Consider the following 27,171-nt stretch of genomic DNA (forward strand, 5'->3'; position numbering starts at 1 on the left):
TGAAGTCAGGGATTGGATCCATGATACAATCCAAGATGGGCGAAATTTCTTGCCTTCCTTCATCTCGACATTCCAGTCATTAGTGGCCATTAGAGACAAGTTCAGGTTATTCGAAGAGGAGTGGAAAGGTTTCCTTCCCATCAGAGATTTGGCTATTCCTAGGCTACAGGCATTCATTAGGCTACCAAAGGCATATTTGCAAAGGGCCAGGTTGGTTGATGAGAGAGGATTGAGTATAGTTGAATCTTGGTTTGTTGCATTGACTACCAGATTTAGAACACTTGAGGAAATACATAATGAGATTGCACGACACAGTCCAAGCGTTGACACTTCCATTTCAACCATGATGAGCGACGTTGGGGTGGCACTTGATTTTGAGGATATTAGAGAAGAGGATATCAATGAGATAGATTTTGGATCAAGATTGGATGAGTTGGGAAAGGTTGCCATCAGGAAAAAGCATTTGGGCACCCTTTCCTCTCTCAGTGCTTTTATTGGATTTGCAAAGGAATATGAGAAGGATCACGAAAGGATACTACAAGCAACAAGCAGTGTGGCAAAGTCAGCAGAACTCAAGGCGAAGCACACACCTTGTCCTCCTATGGAAGAAGTTAACGAATGGCTAGCTAAGTTCATTGCCTTAGCTAAGAAGATGAAAGAAAAGGGAAGACTTATATTAGAAGAACATTTGATGTAAGCCCAAGTGGCAAATTTCCCCTATCTTCTAGAATAGGACAAGTGTCTATTTCTGATTGGCCACCATTTTGGTGCCTTCTCATCGGTTGCCACTTTTTGCACTTTTTTCATTGGTCCATTGATGAGGTGGCATCTTCTCATTGGCTGATGGGGTGGCAACCCTAATTAGGGTTTTGAGGATCCAATTTGGATCGTTGATCTTGTTTTGATCTCCACCGTCCATTGTATTTTTGGCCCCTATAAAAGGCCATTTGCTCTCATTTGTAAGGGGTTGGAGAAATTGTTGCGAAGATAATACCAAAATTGCTCTCTTTTTCATTGTTGCGATTTGCATGTTGATTAAGAACATTGGGTGTCATTGCATGTTTTCTACTTCCACTTAGATTTTCTTTCAAGTTGTTAAAGTTGGTTGCATTTGAAGTTGTTTAAGTGAAGTTAAAGTAGATGGATAGTTGTATGGTAGCATTGGTAAATGTTTGATAGGGATCAATACTAGGCCACTAGCATCCTAGCGGTTGGTTGGGAAGTTTTGTGTGGTAAACTAGTTTAGTATTCCTTCGAATCATTGCACCTGTGGAAGTGAGGCCGCTGGTCAGCTCTCATTAGGTTTGATCCCCGTCCATTTGCTAACCTTCCATTCATAGGAATAGAATAGTGAGTAGCTGGATAGTCGAAGCTTAGAGAAGCAAGTTAGAGGAGTAAGTTAAGTATTAGAACACATCCATTCACCTTCCACAACCATTGCTTTCCCATCAACATCATCACTGGCAGACACATCCTCCATCACTACCACCATCAACATTATCTGCCTCCGCACATTTCACAAACCGAGTCGTCATCTCCATCATTCCACCAAAGTCCAAGTCATCCTCGAATGAATAGCGTAAGGCTGCCTACATGATTACCAGCAAATCACATCGATAAAACTGAGCGAGTATCCAACGGTGTAAGGAACATTGGAGCTATTGCTTATGTCTTCATGAGCAATAAATTTTCAAGAGAGGAGTTGCATGTTTGATATCCCATATTGAATATTCAAATCCTAATATGTTATGTAAGTGATACAAAAGTCGCATCAACAGTACCACAATCATGGTTTTACCTTTAGTGATTACTTTTATAGCACCGGTAGAGATGATTGCACACCCTTGAGCCAAATTTAATCTTTATTTTCACTTTGACTTTGCCTTTCCTTTTGCATAAATTCTCATTTTTCCTTTTCTCAGGGTATTTCTCTTTTTTCTCAATCTTTTGTTTGGCTTGCAGGCAATGAAGCCCGCGTGGGGTTTGGAAGACCACAGTGGCGCTGAAGCAGGTGTATGATTCTTACTAACTTCACTTCAAAAACACCAAAAGCTCAAAGCAATTAAGTGTGCGTAGAATGTTGTAACCATGTCAAACATAACATAAGAACCCCTATCGAGTTTGACCCAAATTTAGTTCAAGTCCTACCATAGACAAATGGCCAAGCACACCGAAAAAATCTCCGATCCTTGCCAAATGTATCCAAGAAATAAACAAGACGAACTCTGTTTTGTCACTGAAGATGCAAAATCTACACACCTCGCCCACGAGTGATAACATGACCCCCGTTTGCACTTGCAAAGCCCCAAAAACAAAACTGCTCTCCGACTGAGGGAAGCTAAAAGATCCGAAGTCAAATGACTTGATGCAAAATAAACTCGAGCTCTCTCAAAACACCAAAACTAAACGATTGAAAGGAAACTTACTCTAACCCACCAGAAAGAAACCTACTCTAAACAATTGAAAGGAAACTTAATCTAAGCCACACACGAAAGAAAACTAAACTACTCTCCAGAACCAAATGGTCCAAGACAAACCTACCCTAAAAAATGGAAAACAAACTATCTACTAGCTAAAATAAAACCTACTCTAACTATGTACAAAAAAGGGCTCCGAATGGAATCCTAGGCTTGGAAATGATGCTTGAGGAATTGCCCATTGACAGGCAACGAGACATCCCTGCCAGTGAGTGTCTTAAGTTTAAATGCATTATCCCCAATAATCTTTGGAATCTAGAGAGGACCTTTCCATAGTTTGTCAAATTTATTATGTTGTCCCTTCTTTTCATGGGCTTTGTCCCAATTTAAGACCAAGTCAAAGATCCTGAAGGCCTTGTTTTGCGCTTTTCTGTCAAACCAATGCTTTACTACCCCTTGATTTTTAGCAAATTTCTCTAGGACTTCATCTCTTTTTTCATCTAACTACATCAGTTGAGCCAACCTAAGTTGGACTCTGTCTTCATTCTCATCATAGTATTCTTGTATGAACCTTAAAGTTGGGATTTTCAATTGAATTGGGAACACAAGTCCTGTCCATAAACCAAATGATAAGGAGTGATCTATATGGACTCTTTAACTCTTGTTCTGTTTGCCCCCAAAGCATATCTCAGCTGTGTAGTTTTCCAATCAAAGTCAAAAGGTTCTTGTTTGTGGACTTTGCTAGGCCATTCCCCTAGGGATAGTAACCTGATGAAGATTTTAAAATGATCCCATGGTCGAATGCCCACTTATGAAATTTCAAATAAATGAAAGCAGAACCATTAAAGCAAGACACCCAAACTTGGTAGTGATTCTTTCCTCCAAAAATTTGATGACAATCTCAACAATGCAATTCTTGAAAGCTTGAGCTTCTGACCACCAAGTATAGTAGTCAGTTGTGGTTAGAATATACCTGTGTTGAGCCGAGGAAGATGGATTGATGGGACCAATGAGTCAAGTCCCCACATCGTAAAAGGTTTCACCTCAATAATTGGCCGCAAAGGCATTGTCGGATTCCTCTATCTCTTTGCCGATGTCTGGCAAACATGACAAGTCTTTACGTGCTCATAAGTATCTTTGAACAAGGTTGGCCAATAGTATCTAGCTTTTAGTATCCAATGTGTCGTAGCCAAACCTGATCCATGTCTCATTCCCCATTTATCATGAAAATGTTCCAAAATATTTCTAGCTTCATCTTTTCCAACACATCTCAAATATATCCCCTCATGATTATGTTTGTATAACACTACTCCTTGCAACATGTATCTTTTGCTCTTAATTTCGATGCTCGCTTTTGTACTGGATTCAAATGTGAAGGGTATCAGTAATTTAACAAATAATTGATTATGTCCTGGTACCATTCATCGGGGTGCACATCCTCCAATTCATAAACTTGTTGCACAAGTCCAGGTCCCTTTGATGCCATGGTCTGCGCCAATTATTGTCCTCTGACCAATTTCATCAATTGAATTTCTATGTCATATTCCTGGATAGTGGCGAACCACTTTCCTCTTCTCTCTCCAAGTTCATTTTGCATTAAAAGAGTCTTCACTGTTATGTTAGGGACAATTGCATGTACTTTGCTTCTCAAGATGTAATGCCTAAATTTCTTCATCACCTTCACCAAGGCATCAGCCTGTTTCTCCACATTTGGATAATTCAATTCAGCCTCCTTGAAAGGTGCACTCATGAACGCTATCGGATGCTCTTCATATACCTCATTCTTTTGTGTTAAGATGGCCACACACACGTGATCAGAGGCAAAAGAATATATATTGAATGGCCTCTCATAATCCAGACTTACTAAAATTGGTGCATTAACAATAGCATGCTTTATTTCTTCAAATCCCTTCTTCACTGTTGGAGTCCAATCCACTTTTGCATCTTTCTTTAACATGTCATTCATCGGCTTTACAATTTTTGCGAATGTGGATATAAACTTTCTCACGAAGTTGATCTTTCCAAAGAATGATTTGAGCTCTTTATTGCTAGCTCGTATGTCTAGTTTGGAAATTGCCTCCACTCTCTCTGGATCTATCATGATATCCTTTTCTAAAATCACGTCCCAAAATTTTTCCTTTGGTAACTCCAAACATACATTTCTTCGGATTCAAAGAAACTCTGAACCTTTTACATCTCATGAAAACTTTCTTCAGATCCAAAATGTGGTCCTCTCTACTTTTTGAAAATATTGTGATGTCATCCATGTAAATGATAATGCATTTGTCTTTGAAGTCCTTGAAAGCATTATCCATGGCCCTTTGAAATGTTGCACTTGCGTTGATCAAGCCAAAAGGCATCCTCTTGTATACGAATGTTCCTCACTTCGTGGTGAAAGTTGTTTTCAATCTATCTTCTTCTTCAACAATCACTTGATTGTACCCCGAATACCCATCGATAAATGACATATGTGCTCCGTTTACAACTTGTAAGACCTTATCTAGTGATGGCAATGGATAGTTATCCTTTTCTGATGCTCTGTTCAAATTCCTAAAATTGACACATAACCTTATTTCTTTGTTTTTCTTCGTAAATGGGACAAGATTGCCAACCCACATTGAATGTCTTATTGGGAAGATGATCCATGCATTTAGCAGCTTCTTTACTTCTTGGAATATCAATGGTTCTAACAAAGGATTGACTGGCCTTTGTCACTGCCTGAATGGCTTAATTCCTTCCTTTAGTGGAATTTTATGTGCGATGATGGAAGGATCATATGTTTTCAAATCTCCATATCCCTAAGTAATCACATCTGGGAATTCCCTCATCAAACTCAGTTTATCCACCTTCTCCTTAGGTGTGCAAACTTTCCCAATGTTAAGTTTTGGGGCGATGGTGTGAAAACCTCACAACAAGTTGTTACCAATTTAATTTGAAGCTTTCAAATACGTCTAGTCCTCTCCAAGTTGTCCATTTGGTCTTAGCCATTGTGGCAGTATGTGATTGCCGAGGATGAGGAGAGGATGGGGAGTGAACTTGTACCCAATGCTGACATGTCATCCTACGATTCCTCCTAGTTGTCCTATCCATCATGACGTCATGTTAGATCATCTAATTTGATGATTCCTTTCAATGTGTTTCTTTACTCCATTCCCTTGATTGATGATGTGGTATTTTTTTAATAATATTCTTCCCCTTTGTAAGTATGGTAATGAATATGTTTCCGCTGGTTTCATCGTGTATCCATTGTCCATGATCGACACTATGGTTGTGGGCCCTGCCCGCACTTTGTCTTGTACGCTATTGGCTCATGTTAAGAGTACTTCCTCCTATTTTTGACTCTGTCTTTTACTTGTGCCACATCGTATGTGATTGCCAAAGATGGGAGCAAACTTGTACTCGATGCTAATGTGTTTGTTTTGTGGTTGATGTGTCTTTTGAATATGTGTTTTTCCTTCCCTTGCTTCGCATGATTCCATGTTATACTATCTTATTTCCACCATGCCCCTGTCCTACCTTCAGGTGTGGTTTTAATATGTACTCCTAGCCAATTAAGGGTCATGGCCCATAACAGTTCAATGTCGATGTAGGATTCGCTATTAGTATGTCATATATTAATGATGTTTGTTTGTTTTCTATGATTAGTAACATGGATAATTCTATTAGCTAATGGTATGTTTATATTGATTTATTTATTGTTTTATTTAATAATGTTTGTTGTTTATTTTAGTGATCAATATTTAGGTAGTTATTTAATTTAAAATAGTTAATATGTTCTATAGTGAAATGCTTAGATCTTACTTAGTAAATAATTTATTATAGATAAAAATAGTCATTTTATTCCTTACTTGATTATTTAATTATTTGAATAGGGATTTTAATGCCAAATCTCAATACTAGAGGGGGATATTGCATAATAAAGTCAGAGAGTGGACTATAAATTAGAGTAAAATAATGATGTATGGTTGACATCAGTTTTACAACCTTCTAACGTTATTTCAATAGGCAAATTGTAACAAGTTAATCCTTAGAAAATTAAATTCTAAACAATTACCAATCATTTCCGAGGAAATAAAACTTTTATACTAACCAACCTTAACAGACAATAATAGTTTCCCTTTCACATGAATAATAATAAGTTCCAATAACTGATTTAACCAACTTCAGCATAAAGGAAACAACTATAATTAAAGTAACTGCCTTCATGTGAAAATAGATTAACTACATTATAAAACTATTTTATCAAAAACTGAAATTGACTGAATAATGGATTTAACTAACCATTTGCAAAAGATAGCATAATTTGTAATTGAAGGAAGTGTCCAAACTTCATTACTTTTATAATAGTTGTTCTTGATGTCTTCTTGGGAGAGGGAGAGCACCATCAGAGGTTTGACCTCCCATCCAATGACCTTTCAGTCTCCCACACTTCCTTTCACAAATGGCACAACCCTACACAGAGGTACAAAACTAGGACCGGAATTATCATTGCCATTTGAGTTATCTCTAGAACCCACAAAAATCTTGGTCACACCCTATAGACATCCATGCCTATGAGAATAATCTTCCTGACAAGACCTGTACTATTGGTTCATATGATTGATGATTTCTATACCATTGCATTGCACCACCTTGGCAATTGCAAGCATTGTACTTCTTGTTGTTAGTATCACCACCATACTTGTATATTTTAAGTCCTCGAGACTCTTTCAATCTTCCCAGACCTTAGCAAAACTTACAGTCCATCTTGGCAATAGCAGTCCATTGACCTTAGAGTGGTGACTTGTCGGCATAAGAAAAACATAAATGTTTCTTAATGGTACATGGCCAACTATGGGTGTCCCTTCCCAACAATTCTTAGCAATGATAACAGGTTCAATCATTATTTTCCTGTTATTGTTTTCATTGCAAACATTATGAACATAAAGGCATAGATTGTAGAAGATTTCCTACATGGAAGAATAACTTTGTGAGCAAAGCATTTGCTTCTTTGATTGATTTCAACACTGTATGTTATCAGTGCAAAAACTTTGGACACATTGCAAGACATTGTAGATGAAATTTTGTGAGGACTTCTAAACTAGATAGAAAGGAAAGCACCTCTATTGTTCATAAGAAGATCTCTAAGGTGTGGAAAAGAAGCTAGTAGTGACATAACTCTGAAAGATGAACAATTCCTCATAATGTATTTCATACCAGACTGAGATATGTGATAGATAGAAAGATAAAGGCTGCAATGCTACACTCAATTTTGATGAATGTGAAACCATGAAATAAATTTCTAGCAAACCTGTAGTGAATGGTTGCAACACAAATGGTGAGGACCTAAATGAGATTAAGGATATAGAATACATGTTGGTTAAAAGAGATGAAAGTTGGCCTTGGTATAAAAAGGATGAGAATGATAAAACATTTATTTTCTTCAACTAGGAGAGAGAGAAACAGAGCTCCTTTTTGACATTCTAAAGGTTGTGCAAGTTCAGGGGAACTATTAGCTCTCTGCCGTAGAAAGGCTCTGTGATCTTGATGTGCAATACAGGATGTGTCATTGCATGTTTCTTTCCAAACAGGGCGAGAGAATCTCTCAGAGGAAAGATTCAAGTGTCCCTTTGCCACTGATATCATAGGGAGAGAGAGAATGCCAACATACAAAACTTATTTAAAAGAAATGTTATTCTCAAGGGAGCATTTTGTTGGTTTTCCATCAATGACAAGGGGGGGCATTCTTGAGCAAAAGTTTTTCATTGATGTCAAAGGTGCTGTTTAATTTTGTGATTGATGTCAAGGCGTCTCAAAGATTGTGATTCATGTCATATCATATCGAAGCACCTGATTCTGGAAAGATAGTATGTTTAAATTTTAATAGCTCTTCTGGTGTTATCATTATGCTCTAGTTTTAGTAGTTCCTAACTGTCTATTATGTGTAGTTGTATGGAAGCATCTATGACAAGATTTTGATGTTTATTGGCCAAAAGCAGTATGTGCACTCAATTGCACTTTTTGGTGTTTGTCTCCAAATTCTACTGCAGTTGAGAGTTATGGCTTGGGGTTTGGAAGTTAGGTGAGACTTTATATGAAGTATCATATTCCAGAGTTTCAGAGTTTTTGCTTTGATAGACAAAAAGTTAGAAGTGACGAAGTGTTCTTGGTTGACCATGTTGACCTTTTGGATTGCTACCCCGAAGAAAGATAACGTGTGCCACCTACAAGAAGTGTGTGGATGTTCATTGGGATCAATAATATGTACATTGGGTAGCGTATGAATGTGCAAACTTTTTGACTTAACCTATTATGCATTTGGTTAAGGTTTATTCTTGTGGCCAACTTGTGGATGGTGCAATTATGTTCTTGGCTGACTCATGAATGTAATTATTATTGCAATACATATGTATAGTTGATCTAGGCACATTCCTAGTGTGACTTTTGAAGTAAGATGCAAAAGGTGTGGTTGTTGTGTGAGTATGCAAGTTATGTTGTATGATTAGCATCTCAATCATTGTGTGTGGTTACATTTGGAGATCTTGCACACAGTATACGGAAGTTCTAAAGTTGATTAAAACAGGAAGGAGCTGAGCATTCATCCTTGACACATTACTTCTCTTGTAATCTGTTTGAGGTTGGTGCCTCACATGCTCGGTGCTCAGATCTTCAAGTAAGGGATTGGTGTCTCTGATAGGTTGGTGCCTGCCTCATTCTGTAAGTTCCTTGTCATATTCTTGCGAGGCTGAATTTGCGTAGTAGATCCAAGCAGCTATTCTCATCATCATCATTTTTCTCTTTCGGGTTTCCACATAACTCTGGTGTTCATTTGTGTGGATGTGTGCATATGTTCATCATGCCATTTAGGACAGTAAATTTCTATTTTACAAATAACAGAGCAGGCAGATTCATTCACAAATCTAAAATTACTAGATTGAATACTCTGTTTTGCTTTCAATCTTTTATGAAACCAGTGTTTCTCAAGCATTTGAATAAGTATTCACATACAATATTTTCCTTATTCTAAAAGATCCACAGAACTGTTTTTTCACTCAAGTATCTTCATTGTTACAATTTGCTATGACCTATTCACTATCATGACGTGATCTTCCAAAACAAATAACAGAAAAATGACTTGAAAATTGAAGGTTGATAATTTATAATCATCAACCCCTAGGCAAATTAAGTAATGTATTCAAAATTGAGTAGTGTTAAAATTGTAACTTCAGTTGGATTGATTCGATCTAATATACATTATTGTTGGTAAATCATCATTTCCCATATATACTTATCCATGTTAAATAATATATATTATTGTATATAATACACACACACACACACACACACACACATATATATATATTAGTATATAATGTATAATGTATATATATTATATATATATATATATATATATATATATATATATATATTGTTATACATATTATATATATAGTTATTTATATCACTAATTTATTAATATGTTAACTAATGATGATTAACCGTATAGACATGTCTCTTCATGAGACATGTCTTCTCTCTTATTTATAAGCCTTAATTTGCATTTGGAACACAGTCAATAAAAAATGACATTGTTTGTACATTTGCAGCGATCCTAGAAAAACATCAAGGTATCAAAGCCACATTGCAAATGTAGAAAAGAAGATAGAAAATGACAAAGCTTATAATTTCTGTTATGTGCAATGTAATCAATTCAGATCTTTCCTTCTTCTGATGCAAATATTAAACATGTGGTTCTAATCAGATTGGCTCTCAAGAATGACTTCAGAAGCATAATATTCATCGAGTGATAGAGGAAGACATAGCTGTCTGCTTATACACACATCATGCCTCCTCAATACATATCAAAGGAGAGTTATCAAAGGATGTTATTACCGCAGAGGCACGGAGGATTATATTCGCGCAGAAAAGAAAAGAAAAGAAAAGATATCAAATCCTTTGCTTACAAAGTGAAAGGAAGATTAGATGAAGTGAGACATCGAAAGGCAATCTACGCAGAGGGGACATATCGTCCAATCAGCAAGAAAATACAAAGAGGACTTTGGGTGGAACAAACAAGTAAAGACTATATTTCACATTCCGAGAAGGGTGCTATTTAATAAAACAAGTGCAATGCTTTTGGTGTAAGCACGAAGGAAGATATTGAGGAATAAGATGAATGGACATAGTTTAATTACTGGACAATCATTTCTTTACTCCCCAAAGTAAAGGCTATCACAAAAGGAGCCATGCATTAAATCTCATATAGGGAGATCTCATGTTGAATTGTATGAGCGTCTCTAGAATCATTGATGTCATGAAAATCTAACATTATAATTCTCTGCAAATGGAGATAATCATGAGTTACTAGTGCTTGGGATGTGATGATACAAAATCAGTCACTCTAAGACATCGACGAAGAGACGATCCTCGAGGGAGTAAAGAGGGAACATAGCAATCACTTCCAATCAATGATTCAATACTATCAACAATACATTTATGTATCCATTGGAAATTAATACATCGATCTTAGTTGACCCATGCACTCGCTTTGTGTAAAGAATGGAACCATATATAAGGATCAGAGAATGCATTCATGATCCACGATAACCCTGTCCTTGGAAAAAAATATTGGAGGACAGACAACAACGAATTAGTAGCTTTGAGAGTCTTTAAACCATGCGACATCAATCGAAGACGTGAATATAGTAGAAGATGAGAATTTCAAGATTGATAATCTAATGCTTTGCAAGAGAAAATATGATGTTCCTTGCCAAGTCAGGTGGTCAACACATCTATTTGCATATCGAAACTCATCTATACATAATATCCTTGTTATCGTTGCAATGGGTGATCACTACCAACAAGGCTACACCTATAGTGAAGTTAGGGATTCATGAGTTAATCATTGGATAGTTTCATTGCAAGTGCCAAGTGAAAGTAAAGCATCAGAGCAATCATACTTGATGGGATTCATTGCTCCTATAGAAGAAAATAATAAATTGACACCGATTGATTGCACTTCAACTTTCTTTTGGAGACTTAATAGAACTAGGAGAGTTAAATCAATGAATCCATCCCATGTGGCATTAAAACTATCACGTGGTCATCAACTATGATTACATGGATAAGTATATTCAAATAATAAATATCGTAATTGATGATTGTCTCTAATTCACTCATTTGTCTCTCGTACAAGTCATTTAACAATTTAGATTCTTGTGAAATATAATTACTTGGGATTTGTAAACATGTCAGCCATGGAAGGGTCAAGATTTTTTTGATTCAACTCATTTGCATGCAAGTGTTCTTGTGAAGTGTTGAATTGGTGTCAATATTGTTCTCTTCTACACTTTATGGTATTGAATGATCGTTAAAATTTATTTGTTGGACAAGTATTCCATTATAAGTAAACCACGTTGTGATAGTATCACTAATGATATAAATTTGGAATACACAGATTGCAAGATGTGCATAGTATCTATGTGGCGTTAAAACTATCTCGTGGTCATCAACTATGATTACATGGATAAGTATGTTCCAATAATAAATATCTCAATTGATGATTGTATCTAATTCACTCATTTGTCTCTCGTACAAGTCATTTAACAATTGAGATTATTGTGAACTATAATTACTTGGGATTTGTAAACATGTCAGCCATGGAAGGGTTGAGATTTTTTTGATTCAACTCATTTGCATGCAAGTGTTCATGTGAAGTGTTGAATTGGTGTCAATATTGTTCTCTTCTACACCTAATGGTATTGAATGATCTTTAAAATTTATTTGTTGGACAAGTATTCTATTATGAGTAAACCACGTTGTGATAGTATCACTATGATATAAATTTGGAATACGCAGATTGCAAAATGTGCGTAATATAGGTTTAATGAAGCTTTTAAGAATTCATTTGAACCATCTACGAGTCTCTCTTAGATGAATGGAACTCAACGTATGAGTTGTAGATTCATACATGTGGCACAATCATACTCAATCAAGATATTGGTGTATTGTGGACGAGTTTGAGAAAATGGAAGGACATGTTTGCTTCTACTATTAAGCTAAATGAATGTTTGGACCTTCAATAGACGAAAAGAGCAACTTGGAACTTAGAAAGGAGTTGTCACATTTAATACAAAATTAAACAATATAAGAATGAGTGGAAATTTTACATTGTGGGAGGAATAATAGTCAATGTTCCATTCCCACTTGAACCTTATTTAGAGGGGAGGTGTTCCATTCTCAAATAATCTAAAAAGACAATTTCTAAATCTTCATGTGCAGATAAGTATTCTTATCTTGTACATTTATCCACTCTTTGTAGTCTCTCTCTTATTTGTAATTTTATACATACTATAAGGGTTATTTTTGTTGGTGTAAATACATATTTACTTATTACACTTCACTTAAGTTTACTTAGGTCAATGCATTATTTTATTATTTTATTATTTCTTAGGTGAGACACTTAGGAGTTTGCATACTTTTATGAGTTGTCATGTTGACAACACAGAAGTAAGCAACTCTAATTCAGCACATGGTATCTACAACATTGGAGTTTGCATAATTAACTAAGTTGTCATGTAAACAACACAGTTATTCGCACTCCTATTTTAGCGCATGGTGTCTACAACATAATTTTACATGCTACACCTTTGTAGGTTTATCCTCTCATCATCGCACTTACTCCTGTGCTTAATGGAGGATAATCCACTTCTGATGGACATGTGCTTGGTTGTAAGACTTATCAGTGTGTTGACTCCTAGGCATTCTAGAAGCATTCCAGAGGCCTTTATATACAAGCACTCCTAGTGTGTATGTATACCATAGAACATTGAATGAGAATACATCAATTTTGGATATTGTTATTCTGATCATACTTTGGTCTATTCTGTGCTTGTGCTTGAGTTCCTTGATCTTGGGTGATTTTTCCCTGAGGCAAATTCTTACATGGTATTAGAGCTATACCAAATTCTTACAATTTTTTTTGATCTTTTCCTTTATATTTGAGGATATTCTTACAGGAAAAGAAGGTTGTTGCTTAACATATTCTACCTAATATTGTGCACACTCAATCTAATAATAGTAGCTCCAGAGACCCTGATGATCAAGATGAATAAAGTGAGGCTCTTGAAGCAAACATCTTTGATGACTGAGATTATGAGATTCTTCTACATTAAGAGGGAGTATGACACTTATTCTAAAGCAACGTAGGAGCTTAGAAGATTGATACTTAGATGGAATCTAGAGATACATGTGTGTGATTGCATGGTTTTTAATGGGCCTACTCCTGTGTACATAATGAGGAAGTAATGACTTGTCACCAGAAAGTCAGGAAGATCGATATTAGATTCAGAGGGAGTTCGGCAGGCATCCTTAGGCGGCGAGAGCTCTAAGGGAGTAACTAGAGGACCTGACTTCCCAAGATCATTGTTCATAGGGAGAAATTTGAAGTGTGATATCTTCACTATAAGGGAAAAGTTCGAAGTGAAATTTATTGTAATGTATTCTTCTCTATGAGGGAGAATTAAGGTGAAAACCTTTGTAACACCCTCTAACTTGGTTCACGATGGTTACTATTTCACATATGATATGTAATGAAAGGTGACGGTCTTTCATATGTGTGAGGTCACTATTGTAAGGTGACGACCTCATCAATAGTTGATCTATCTCCTAACACCAAATGTGTTGGAGCAAGTGTTATCATGGTTCTTCGGGCTGGATTTTGTTGGACACCTTGATAGCGAACTCATCATGGTTCTTTGGGCCGTAATTTGTCGGACAACATGAAAATCAATTTGTTATGGTTCTTTGGGCTAGATCTTGCCGAACACCATGACATAGTTACTATTATAGATCATACTTAAGGTGGTGTTTACGCTTATATTAAAGTTATGGAAATTGCTTCAATTGTGTGTTATGAAAGGTGAGAAATTTAGCCTCATAGTGAATTGAATATCGTACTGAGATGATATCTCTTCATATACTTGAGAGCATAATGTGTTCTACAAATGCTTCCTCACTAAGAGAGAGTGTTAAAGTTGTAGCTTCAGTCGGATTGATTTGATCTGATATACATTATTGTTGGTAAATCATCATTTCCTATATATACTTATCCATGTTAAATAATATATATTATTGTATATAATATATATATATATATATGGTTATTTATATCATTAATTTATTAATATGTTAACTAATGATGATTAACCGTAGAGACATGTCTCCTCCTCTCTTATTTATAAGCCTTCATTTGCATTTGGAACACAATCAATAAAAAATGGCATTGTTAATACATTTGCAGCGACCCTAGAAAAACAATAGGTAGTGTGTATAGTTCAAAATTCAATGTAACCAGTAAGATTTTACAGATGATGTTTTCTATGCATTAAAAGAAAAATGCATGTCTAATGTTCACCTCAAAAATGTTTAACCATGCTCCAATGCTTGATGCAGCACGTGGAATTGGCCTTCTTAGCAAAGCCAACAGTTTTAAGGAATCTGAACGAATCTCCATCAGATTATTCTGCAACAGGGCAGAATAACAGTTAAAAGGACATTGAAATTCTGTGCACAGCTGCAATAAAGGATATCAATTGACTTGATCATCTCATTAATGCTTTGGCACTAATCCAAGTTTTCTTTTATTTTTCTTCTAGTTCTAATTAGAAAGTCATTCAGAAACACTTACCACAGCTGCAAAGACAAAAACCAAAGGAAGCGCACAAGCGAACATGGTAACCATACCAAATTGCAATGCCAACTCCAGAAAATCTGGGTGGTTCCAAAAACCAGTATAAATTGTGCATATAGTAATTTCTATCTATCTTATTAAACAAACTTTAAAGAAAGATCAAACGGACCATTTACCATCAAAAAGCCCATCTTCCATCCCCTCTCCTACACTCGCTGTATATGAAGGCTTCATGTATTCCTTCTCTATTCTTGATGTGTGCTGATGTATTTGTCCCTTATGTTCCCTCCTGCACAATACCAATTATATGATCCTTTACTATAATCCTCAACAACAGAAAAGTAATACTAACATTCTGAATTTGTTTTCTGTCCAACAAAGAAATTTACTTACCTAATAGAAAAGTATTTCGTATAGCAGTATTTTACATAAGGACCTAGGTTCTCTAAGACATTGCTCAACACCTGGAAGAATTCAATCCATAAAATTCATCCAATATTCTATCTGTATAATAATATAATTTGATGTAAGGGAATAGAGCAGAAAAGAAATACACTTACCTGGGATACGACCAGTCGTTGAGTCAAAAATGTTCTGAGAAGTCTAATATCTTGATGAAAAAATGCATGATAGAACAAGCCAATGTAATATTGTATGAAGTACAGGCCAAAAACCTGCAACATATCTTGTGGAAGTTGAAAGTAAATGTTATTTATTAACTAGTTGAATTGAGTGCACATCTGATACGGTTTGACACAGTGCTTTACCTTGTAAACTAAACAGTCTGCTCGATCCTCTTTGCTCTTGTGATGTTGGGTTTTAACAAGCCTTTCAGCAATGCTTCCACCAAACTTCATATAATATTGAATAGTCAAAACATACAAAGCTGTTAATGCATACCTGAGAGAGAGACAAGAAGTAGTAAATACCTGACAGATTACCCAGGTAAATGGTTTCAATTATATATGAAATTAATATAATATTCATGAACAACCACAATATGAATAGTAATACATCAAAAAAATGCAAGTAAATTTCAACCCAAAAGGTTAGATAACTATTGCCTTGCAAAACAAACTACAACTTAAAAGTGGGCCCAAACAGCCTACTGGATCAAAAGTCATCACTTTGTCCCACATTGGAAATGTAAAATGTATCTGATCATAAAAGAGCAATTGGGAGTTAAACTTGCTAACGACATGTTATGACACATCATAAGGCATCATTGAATGAAGATTATAAAGCCAAAATGGAGCCCCCAACTTGGTGACTGGAATATGATGAGAAGGAATATGCTATTTTTCAACTTGTGGAATTATCTTGGGATTTGGGTGTTGGATTTTAGGTGGTTTTAACTCATGTTTTCCTGATTTTATTTTCTGGTTTCATACATCGCAGCTAATATTTATTGAATGCTTGTGAAGGAGTCTAGATAGTGTATTTTGTAGGTAAGTTTATTTTGTCAGAATTGATACAGGTCTTTGTTGGTCAAAATCTTGTAAAGGCTTAGACTCTGTAGTGTGTTGTAAGTATTGATTACTAAATAATACATTGAGTTGCTTTGGAGTTTGAGGTTTTTCTACAGATTCAGTTTTCCCTATGTTTATTTCTTTGTAATTGTCGGATTAATTTAATTTTTGTAGATATCATAGATTAGATTATTCCACCCCTCTACTTCCTTTAGAATTCTGAACCTTAGAACAATGCCCTTTGCTAATTGAATTTTTACATGCAAGCTTGCTTCATTTTTCAACACTAGAGAAGTCAATCATCACTCAGTATCTGCACACATGGCTAGCCTAATTTATATTTAACAATGAAAAAAGTTAGTTTCAACACTATGGATTCTGGAAGAATAATATAAATGATTTCCTTCACATCCTCCCAAAGCTCAATCATATATATCATAGTTGAAGAACTCAGACTTGGCAATTACTCAGTAAGCCCAAATAAAATTTAAAAACTTGAGACTTGAGAAAAACTCTATTGAACATTTTATATACATGAATGTTTAAAAATAATCCTCAAAAACACACTTATTACTGAATTTGTAGAGTATATTACTAATTTCCGTCATATCTAAATCAAAATTAAAATTTGATACATACCATAGACCAAAACACAAGTTCAAATCTAAATGAGTTAAAATGCCTCTTCCACTAGCCATGTCATATGTAGAAGTTGCCTCATCTAAGGATAGTTTTGGCATGTTGTGCAATAATAATGTCTATGTAGGTACACTCGAGAGTTATATCCCAATTCCTTGTCACCCTCTCACTTTAATCAAGTTTTTTATTTGATAGATTCCAATAACAAATGGGGACTTGGTAGTGGAGACTCCAATGAGGTTGAAGTGTACTGCCCCTCATGAGGATTTGGGAAAAATGGGTGGAAAGGCAGCAAGAAAATTGCATTTTTTCAACCGCAAGCAAGAAAAAAACAAATAATATGAATTTGGACAAGTTTTTAATCCAAAAATTCATGATTTTTTGCATTAACTTTTGAGTTTTATAGGAAAAAAATTGCCACAAGTTTTTCAAAAACTCATTGGGGAATTTTCGGGCAATTAACTCATCTAGCATTTTGACTCAGAGTACTTGCGTCATACGAATTACCACCAAAATTTTCACATATGATACATATTATTTAACATCATAGAAGACACGTGTCTCACTATGTGGGATAAAACATAGATTGAGAAACCAATATAGACATTATACCACAAATTAGTTGGTTTCAAAAGCACCTATTATTACAAATTCAAAAAGCACCAAGGTCTGCCACCTTTATTTCCATTGTGAAATTCAAATTCATACAACACCATTTGAGAAACCTTCACTTAATCATATTTTGAAGTACCTCCAAAACATGATCACTCCAAATTTAAAGTTTCCTTAAGAGTCAGATAATTTTGAGTACACATATAACGTTTGTCTAGTATTTGCATCAACCTACCTCTGATTTTCTTTGCAAATATGTTTGATTTTAACTCTTCACTTCTACAGATGGATCCAATAAAGTGAATTACATGGCATCTGAGGATGTGATCTAATGATTTCTGTTCATGATCTCAAATAATAACAGATAGCTATGCTATACCAAACTGTGGAATGAAAACGGTCTATTTGGCAGCACTACTCAAATGATCAGCATTAAACTTAAAAACAAGTACCTTAGTCAGCAATATCTTGTTGATACTAGCATTGAGTGCCAATACCACTTTCTACTTACGCATCGATGTCCTGTTGTAGTAAAAAGGGAATGTGGTCAAGGAGTATTGGATGTAGAGCAATGTTGCATCACCCAAAAATAATGTTTTTCTCTTAATCTTGTTATAGTTAGGTGAATAAAAATGAAGTGCGACCTACTATGTTTATCCACATTCCTAAAAAGGTGTTAAAGGGGGCATAGGGGATAAAATAATCTATTACTTATGGCCTATGCCATATGTTGAATGCAATTCTCAAGGTTGAACACATGTCAGTGTTTATTATAGGGCATAGTGGAGGAGTTTCTCACCGTGGAATCCACTTTTGGAAGTGAAAGAGTTTTGTTTATGTTGAATGCAATTCTCAAGGTTGAACACATGTCAGTGATTATTATAGGGCATAGTGGAGGAGTTTCTCGCTGTGGAATCCACTTTTGGAAGTGAAAGAGTTTGTTTTACACATATATGGCAATCACAAAGAGTAATTGAAGAGTCTGTCCTAGATGCCCGCTTTGAGAAGTTGTCTCTCTTCCTTAGGTGCACACTTTTGGAAGTTAAAGAGTCTTCTATTGGCCATATGTTTCCTTTCTACGTGGCCATATGTTGTGCAATAGAGAGGGGGCATGGATTTTCCAAGTGGTTTCATCCCTTGGTTTTGGATTACCATAGCAGCTTCCCTACCACAAAATTTCTATAAATTGGGGGCTTGGGCTAGTTTCATGATTCAAAGTTGGGCTCTTCATTTCACAATTTTAGAATTGTAGCCTGTAGATCCAACTTGCAGGTTTTGTAAAGGCCATGTGGCTAATGTTTTGTAAGTGCTAATTATTGTATTTCAATTTCATTCAAGTAATAGAAAGCAAGTATTTTCTTTCTTGTAATTTTTGAGTTTTAACTTTTCTCTATTGTTGAGTTGTGTAAACCTTCATCAAGTATATCAAAGCATGTGTTTGGGTTTATAAGGAAAGTAATTTTCATCAATGGCACTAGAGCATGTTTTTGGATGTGTAAGAGGAGTACCCTTCATCAATGGTATCAAGGCATGTGTTTCAGTGCTATGTCCCTAAAATCTAAAAGAAATTAGCCAATGCTCCTCATACATCCCCCCAAGAATCTTAATGGGAACAAATAAATTAATATTTTTTGCCAAATAAGACAAACCACGTCAGCCACAATAGAAGACAACATAATAAAAAGGGATACATGTTTACCCAAAAATAACAAAAAACAGCATCAATTGGTTTTTGAAAAGGAATGATTAATCAAGGAGGTATGTTTCTCTTGGAGGAGTCGTATCCCTTGTAAAGAGTTGAAAATTTGTGTCTCTTCATCCCAATTTAAGCATTATATATAGGGCGGATCTACTCTAGGACAAGGCATCAAATGGTGAGTAAAACAAGCAGAAAAAGAATTGAATTCAGAACTAGAATTGATATCAGAAGCAATTCAAATTACAAGATAAATCTGATAATAAGAAGAATTATACACCAATATATGTGTGTTATAAAATAGTAATACTTGCAGAAATTATTAATCTTTGTGAGTAATCTATAGAGTTCTATCTCTTGTAAAGAGTTGCAAATTTGTGTTTCGTCATCCCAATTTGAGTATTATAATAGGGTGGATATACTCTAGGAGAAGGCATCAAATGGTCAAGGAAAATAAGCAGAAAAAGAATTGAAATCAGAACTGGAATTGATATTAGCAGCAATTCAAATTAAGAGATAAATCTGAGAAATAAGAAGAATTATAGTGAGTAATCTAATTGCTTCTTTTTATAGTAATCATATAATGGAAGATTTATATAATAACCTATCAAGAATTTAGAGAAATGGATAGCAAATAGTAAGGACAGCCAGTATTCAAGTTCATGAGAGGTGAAGGAAGACCTGCCTTCATGCTCTTATCGAGTACGCCACCCCAAAGTGGAATGGATGACCAGCCTGCCATGGTTGTAGCCTAGGAGATGGAATGGAAGACCGACCTCCCATGCTCTTGATCTTGATCAAGGAAGATGTCCAGCCTCCAAGGTGAACTAAGATATAGAAGAGAAAACCACCTTCTATGCTCTAGCATTATAAGGTGGACCAACCTTAAGACTACGATTTCTAAACATTTCAATGAATTCCTAATAAGACTATTGTAGCAATCTACTTTGAAATGGCTATTGCTTATTTGGACTCAATATAAAAGACGTTTATGGATATCATGACATTTACTAATGATTAGTAAGATATATATCATCATAGCTTATGATTTAATGTTGATTTCTAGTGACTAATATTATGTTGAAGACCTAGATTAAGAATTCTCTTACAAAGGGCATTTCAATCAGTAAATATGTGTTTTTAAATGTGCTATATTTCTTATTTTGATTGTGATTTTTGGTTTTAGGGAAAAATTTTGGAATATTCCCAAAAGGGACATTACATTAGGTGTGTAAGGGGAGTTGTCGTTCATCAATGGTATTACAGCGGGATTTCTCAAGTTTGAAGGCAAATCATCAACGTGAGGTAGTTTGTTAAAGGACTTGTGGTTGTGGGTCTGTGGTCAAGATGCCTCCATGAAGAAATTGTAATGGAAGAAATGTTGTTGTGAGAGAAGGGTTTTAGAGACCTCCAAATATAAGTTCCGGCATTGTGGGAGGAGTTGCAAAGAGGAGTGGAGCAAAAAGGAAGAGATGAGAATAAAGATGAAGTCAATAAAGACAGACAGTTTGAAGAAGAACAAGAGTTGGTTAGAGATTCTAAAGAGAATAGATTTTTAAGGCCACTTCCAAGATTGGGAAAAGGCCAACGATTGAAGTTTTCACATTTCATGAAAATCTTAATTCATAAGAGTTGACTGATTGAATCTATGATATTGAGGATTAAGTTGAGTACAAAGAAGTAGAAGATCATGAGACAATCAAGTTTGCAAATACGAAGATGAAAGGTCATGCCAATATTTGTTGGAAAGATGTTCAGTTAGAGAGAAATTGAAGAGGAAATGACAATATAACAAGATGGAACTAGATGGTTGACAAGTTAAAGAGGCATTTCATCCTTGTTGATAATGAGCGAGAGTTGCTAGATAAAATGGAACAATTGAAGCAAGCCAAAAAATCTGTCAACAAGTACCCTGAAGAGTTGTATTAGGTCTTTCTCATATTGGGTCATTCTAAAGGCCCACAAGGAGAAGGTATCTTGTCACATTAATGGACCAAAGCAAGTACTAGAGAGAGGAGCCAAGTGTAGTCCGAGAGACTACCCCTGAGGATGCTAATCAGCTTTCCTTGAAGGTAGAAGAAAAGCTAAATAGAAGATTTGAAAGAAAGAGAAAGGGTCATGGAGGAAATAGTAGTGGAAAATCATATGGAGATCAAAAGAAGACTGAATAATTTAGCAATAGCCAGAACAAGGAGGAGACAGAGTCTATTGTCTGTGTGACCAAAATAATGACAATCAAAGAGGAACAGAAAGATTTGGATGAGGACCTAGAAGAGGAGGCTTTCATGGAATCTATTTCGAGTGTGGAGAAGGACATCTAGCATATGAGTGTCCCCACTAAGGAAGGACAAATAGGAGGCTTGAGGGTAATGCACAAGCTGCCAATGTAAATGAAGATGTTGTTGAATGGGAAAAAACAATATAACACACTTTCAATTTCTTCTCTTGTAAGTGGTTCCCTATTGTTTTGATGTAAGATAGTTCTCATTACCAGAATGTACATAGTCAGACCAGAATGTAGATTCCAATTAATCAGACATCAAGTTATCATGTTTTGAATATCTTAATATTAACATATAACATATATTATCAGGAAAGCCCCATAATGATTTGACCAACACTCAACTTTAAGGCTATTTTAAGGTCATAATACATCACCTGGAGTCCTGGACTAATGCCAGTTTCTAAAATTTTCTGGCAAAAAAAGCAATCTATAAATTAGATTATTTTAACTTATGAAAACTGTCTATTTGTCCTAAATTAATTTTTTGACTAAAAATATTGAAAGTTTAGTTCTAAGATTCTTTAGATGATTTATATGGCTTTCAAATATTGAAAAAGCCTTCATATACAAACTTTTAGCATTGTTCCTACAGTTCATTTTAGATAATAAATAAGAAAAATTGTTCACATAGGGTTACATCCATTTTTGGTATGTAAAAAATAATAAAATATAGATAGAGAAATTCCTTACTTCCAAATCGGTGAATGAATAATGTGGTCGAAGTGAGCATATGCCAATTCAAATGGTAACTGGAGGCAGAGAATTCCTGCAACAACAATTACATTGTTCCTCAAACTTTTGAAATTTTCATGCCACTCATGCCTCTGTAGGTTACTACGCTGCTCATTTGCAGGCATATTATTTGGTCCTATAATCACCCCACCAGGAGTAAGCTGACTCAAAGCAGTTTTCTCAGATGCATAGGATCTAGATCCTGGTTCCACATTTCCTGATTGGCTGGCATTCCATCTGTCGCATGCAAATCAACTGTAAGAACCTTTTGACGAGGAGAAAGATTTGCATTTATAATCCTTCCCACAGCATTGGCTGTGCATTCATAGATAAATACTTGAGTTTAAATTATAAAGATGGGACAACAACCTGAGCAAGAGTTCAGCATTCTTGCGCCTCCAAAATTGTAAAAATAAAACACTCCATGATATAACTATCATGGAAAAGATGGAGAGTATAACCACCCTCCAAGACCTGAAATATATTGGAAGGGAAAAATTCTTGAAGAACTAGGACATAGATAGAGGCATTGCATCACAAGATTGAAATGTAAATGTAGACATTATTTAGTGCAAACTGAGCAAATGTGACTTACCCAAAATTTACAGAATGGAAAAATATTCCCAACACAGATGGAAATAGTAGCCATTTGGTGTACATGCCTAAGAAGTCAAAATACGTAGCTACCTGTAAGAAAACAAGCAAATTTTACTCCAGCCATTCACATGTTTTAATCGCACTTATACATAGACTACAAGAAGACGAAGTCCAATACAATTAAAGAAATTGCAACAACATGTAATAACTGAATGTTACTTCAATGATACACCAACCTTATCTTAAATATGATTGCATCAAATGAATAATCCAGAATCACAATATTAAATTATCTGTTTTGCAGTGACCCACCCAATTCCCCAAGCAAGCATGAATGTACTTCTGGCTCTGAGAATGTCTATGCTTTGGCACCCAAAATCCAATGGCATGACCTCTTAAAATACCTTTACAGTTCAAGACACTAAAAACTTCCATGACAGAATTTATAATGCACCAGTTTACAATAAGTATTTAAAAAGACCCAATGGGATCCAAACTGGATTTGAACTTCATTAAAAATGTAGCTCATCTGTCTCTCTGGCTTCAAGGACATGCCCTATCTTTAATGCTGGAAACTTAAATCCCTAGTCAATGTAATTTTGTTGGTGTGTCCAACATGGAAAGCTATTCAAGTTAGAAAATTTCTATGCTGTAATTCTGATACCTTATCTTCACAAATCATATAACATACAGTTTTCCCCAAAAACATATCTTGACCAAGCTTGAATGCATATACTTGTGTAATATGTTTAAGAAAATTATGGATTTTGTGGACATCCTGGATGCCCAAAATATATATAAACTCTAAAATCAAAATGTAACATTAAAAAAAATGTTATGAAGTGTTATTCTCGCCTTAGCTCCAAAGTAGGAGTAAATTGCATCTATTGGCTGTGAGGTCAAGTCCATCCAATTGTATGCCCATTTTCGCAAAAGCTCATTCCTCTGATTTTCATCTATATACATTATAAATGAAAAACTGACTTAGTATCGATTGGTCAGTGAAACCCAAATAAAATCATCAATTAGCAATGGTTGACAAACTATTTGAGGATCACAGACCGTGTAGGGGAAAAACTTCTTTGATAATGCCCTCAGTTTGCAATCTTTCAATCAAAGGCTCCTTAGATTTCCATTGAATGTCCCGAGATTCTTCAACAATTGTTAAAATTACTTGTACATTGGACTCGTTAACCTGCACAAATTAACAGGTTCGATCAAGATTCCATGGAACAATGAACTCTGATTTTTGTTCACTCACAGAAAAAAAGAAAAATAACTATAATACAGTACTAATTGATTTTAATGAGAAACTTCAGTCTGTTGTCTCCAACATGGGCATACTCTATTATCTCCCTATGTTGGCTCATTTATCATCTCCCTACATGGGCATCCAATGATTTTTTTTTTTTACCACCCATACTATTAGTTGCTTTTGAAGATATTTTTAATCTGCATTTAGTGTTTTAACTTTCAATGGAGAAGAAAGGCATACAAGCAACAGCAATCAAAGGAAACAGAAACTTGCACTTAGAATTTATGTTAGCACAAATTAAACCAACAGTAATGAAATGCAAACTAGGCCTTTTTGCCCATGAAAGCAAATGCATAAATCACATGAAATTTAGAAACAAATATGCTAAAATTTTAATCCTATCAGCTGTTACAAAACAAGGACTAAAGTTTCATTATAGGTTCTAATAATCAATTACAAGAATGGAAGGAATAAGGTAGGTAGCTATTCAAAGTGAATAAATATGATGGCTACCAAAGACATTAATTCAGACAAAGTTGCATAGACGCAGATATGGGTACAGTGTTGGATATACATACAGCCATTTTTTAAGATCCCCTATATGTATACGGCTGGATACAATGTTAATAAAAGACACATAACACAGATATTTAACACAGTTTCCTAAGTTATTAGAGGATATTTTCATTACTTTAAAAGCAATATAGACACATAATCTTACATTAAAATTTATAAATTATTTTAACACTTTACAATATACGAAAATAGTAGAGTTGCATCGGAAATTCAAATAACAAAAACAATTTGGGTCATGGAAATAAATAAGCATTTCATTTATTATTCTCATTTGTTGAAGGTTTTGTTTATACCAAAAACTAAAATTAAAAAGATTGCATAAATGAAGTTTTTACTTGTGAAGATTTAGTCAAAAAAAAGTAAATTCAACAAGTTTGGAAAATCAAGGTTTTTTGGGCATGCAAGGGTACAGTACTCAACATGTATCCAGGCCGTATCACATACATAACCAAATTGGATAGGAGGATATGCAGGCCTCAGGAGGGACTGAGAAGTTTCTGGTTACTCTGATTTTAGAAACAAGAAAATAGCCTCAAGCTACCAAATATATTGCAGATAATGCCTCAGAAGGAATTTATAACTTCACCAAACATATTTGTCTTTAAATTCATATTTATGTGTTTTCTTAACAAATGGATATTTGCCAGAGCAACATACCACACTAAAAATTAAATGAGTCAGACACCGATAACGTTCAGACCAGCTGAACAGTGTCCCATTTGGTTGCTGCACAAATGCATCTCTTCTTTCCCAATCAAACTGAATATCGATGCCTGATTCAAAAATCATTCCAATGTCACAAGGAAAATCAATAATCAATAAGAAAGTAAATTGCCCCGTACAAAAGGAAATTGAGGGTGGTATAGAAATCCAGCAAATATTTCCACAAGAATTAACTTAAGGAACATATGCCATTATATATATAATGATTGTTTAACAAAAACATAGAATTCATTTTTAATATTGTCAATTTTAAGCCACTTTCATTAATTTACATTTATTTGATTACAAAACATATCAATGTTTTCCAGAAAAAATATTGGCATGGGAATTCACATCTTTAATTATAGCATATGAGATTGTTTTACCCTCTTCTAATCATCCCGAGAATTGTTAAAAAGCAAAGGCTTTCCATTATATTTTGAATTTTTCATACCATTCAAAAGAAAACCCCGAACTTCTGAAATTCAATGCTGCATAAATCAATAATTATCTTAGGCAACTGACCAATGTAAGTCGGTTTTTTCAATTGCAGTTCTTCAGCGGTCCTACCAAGAACCTCAATTGGCGCTGTAACCTGAATTTTTATGCACAGACAGAAGAACCTTAGTCAAACAGTGGCTTTTATATATGCGTGGTAACCGCAATTTCAATGCACAGCAAACTGAGAAAAAACAAAGAACTCCCTTGCTTCTTGTATAACTTCAGCAAAAACTAAGGGTATTGTGTTGCAACCATAGTTCACCATTGGCACTCTAAGCTGATAAATTTCCAAAAGCGTGCCAAAAATTAATAAACTTCCTTTCTAACTCCAACATCATTGCCAAAGTTGGTCATTTGGTGGCCTTCACTCTAAGAACGTGTCCAATATTTAACTACAAGGTTGTGGGATAATGGTTATAGGATACATTTAAGAATTACTCGGATATATATAGATTTGTCTTAAGTGACTGAAAAATCTTGTGTAAGGGAATTCAGACAACGCTCTATGTACTGGTTCTAGACCCTGTGCTGTTCAGCAATTCGGTCTTATCTTAAAAGTTCATTGGATGTGATCCAGGCTTTAATATTTTGAAATGTTTTCAATGTATCCAGGTTGATAGAAAAGGACATTTAGGTGTAACCCACACTTCCATAAGTTCTATAAAGACTTGAACCCAGGTTGAAAAAGATTAAAACGTTGTTATGCATAAGCTTTAACGAGTGTATTTAAGGAAGAAAGGAGAAAAAAATTATATCAATGAAATCAATACTCCCTGTGATCATTATTTAAAAAGTGTACTATTTGGTCTGATCTTAAAAGTTCTTTGAGTGTGATCCAAGCTTACATGTTTTGAAAGTGTATTCAGTGTATCCAGGTTGATATAAAAGGGACATTTAGGTGTAACCAACACTTCAAACATAAGTTCTATAAAGACTTGAACCCAGGTTGAAAGAGTAAAAAGACTTTTTGTTATGAATAAGTTTTACAAGTGTGTTTAAGGAAGACAAGGAGAAAAAATTT

The 27,171-nt window shown here is 35.1% G+C and overlaps 1 protein-coding gene across 1 annotated transcript in view; it reads right to left on the reverse strand.

Annotated features, from left to right (window-relative positions):
* Positions 1-27,171, reverse strand: part of LOC149551281 (anoctamin-like protein) — a 46,815-nt gene that overhangs the window by 18,534 nt on the left and 1,110 nt on the right. Inside the window, exons 2-14 of the mRNA XM_089786841.1 lie at positions 26,175-26,244; positions 25,605-25,720; positions 24,179-24,311; positions 23,972-24,072; positions 23,115-23,206; positions 22,889-22,993; positions 22,478-22,756; positions 15,855-15,987; positions 15,648-15,761; positions 15,481-15,551; positions 15,264-15,376; positions 15,085-15,167; positions 14,812-14,919 (exon numbers count right to left, since the gene is read on the reverse strand). Of these exons, the coding sequence (XP_089642967.1) occupies positions 14,812-14,919; positions 15,085-15,167; positions 15,264-15,376; positions 15,481-15,551; positions 15,648-15,761; positions 15,855-15,987; positions 22,478-22,756; positions 22,889-22,993; positions 23,115-23,206; positions 23,972-24,072; positions 24,179-24,311; positions 25,605-25,720; positions 26,175-26,244 (1,518 nt within the window). The remainder of the gene's footprint in view (positions 1-14,811; positions 14,920-15,084; positions 15,168-15,263; positions 15,377-15,480; positions 15,552-15,647; positions 15,762-15,854; positions 15,988-22,477; positions 22,757-22,888; positions 22,994-23,114; positions 23,207-23,971; positions 24,073-24,178; positions 24,312-25,604; positions 25,721-26,174; positions 26,245-27,171) is intronic.

This window comes from Cupressus sempervirens, chromosome 6 (genome assembly GCF_028749045.1).
Source record: "Cupressus sempervirens isolate cs-2001-9-10 chromosome 6, ASM2874904v1, whole genome shotgun sequence".
NCBI classification, from domain to species: Eukaryota; Viridiplantae; Streptophyta; class Pinopsida; order Cupressales; family Cupressaceae; genus Cupressus; species Cupressus sempervirens.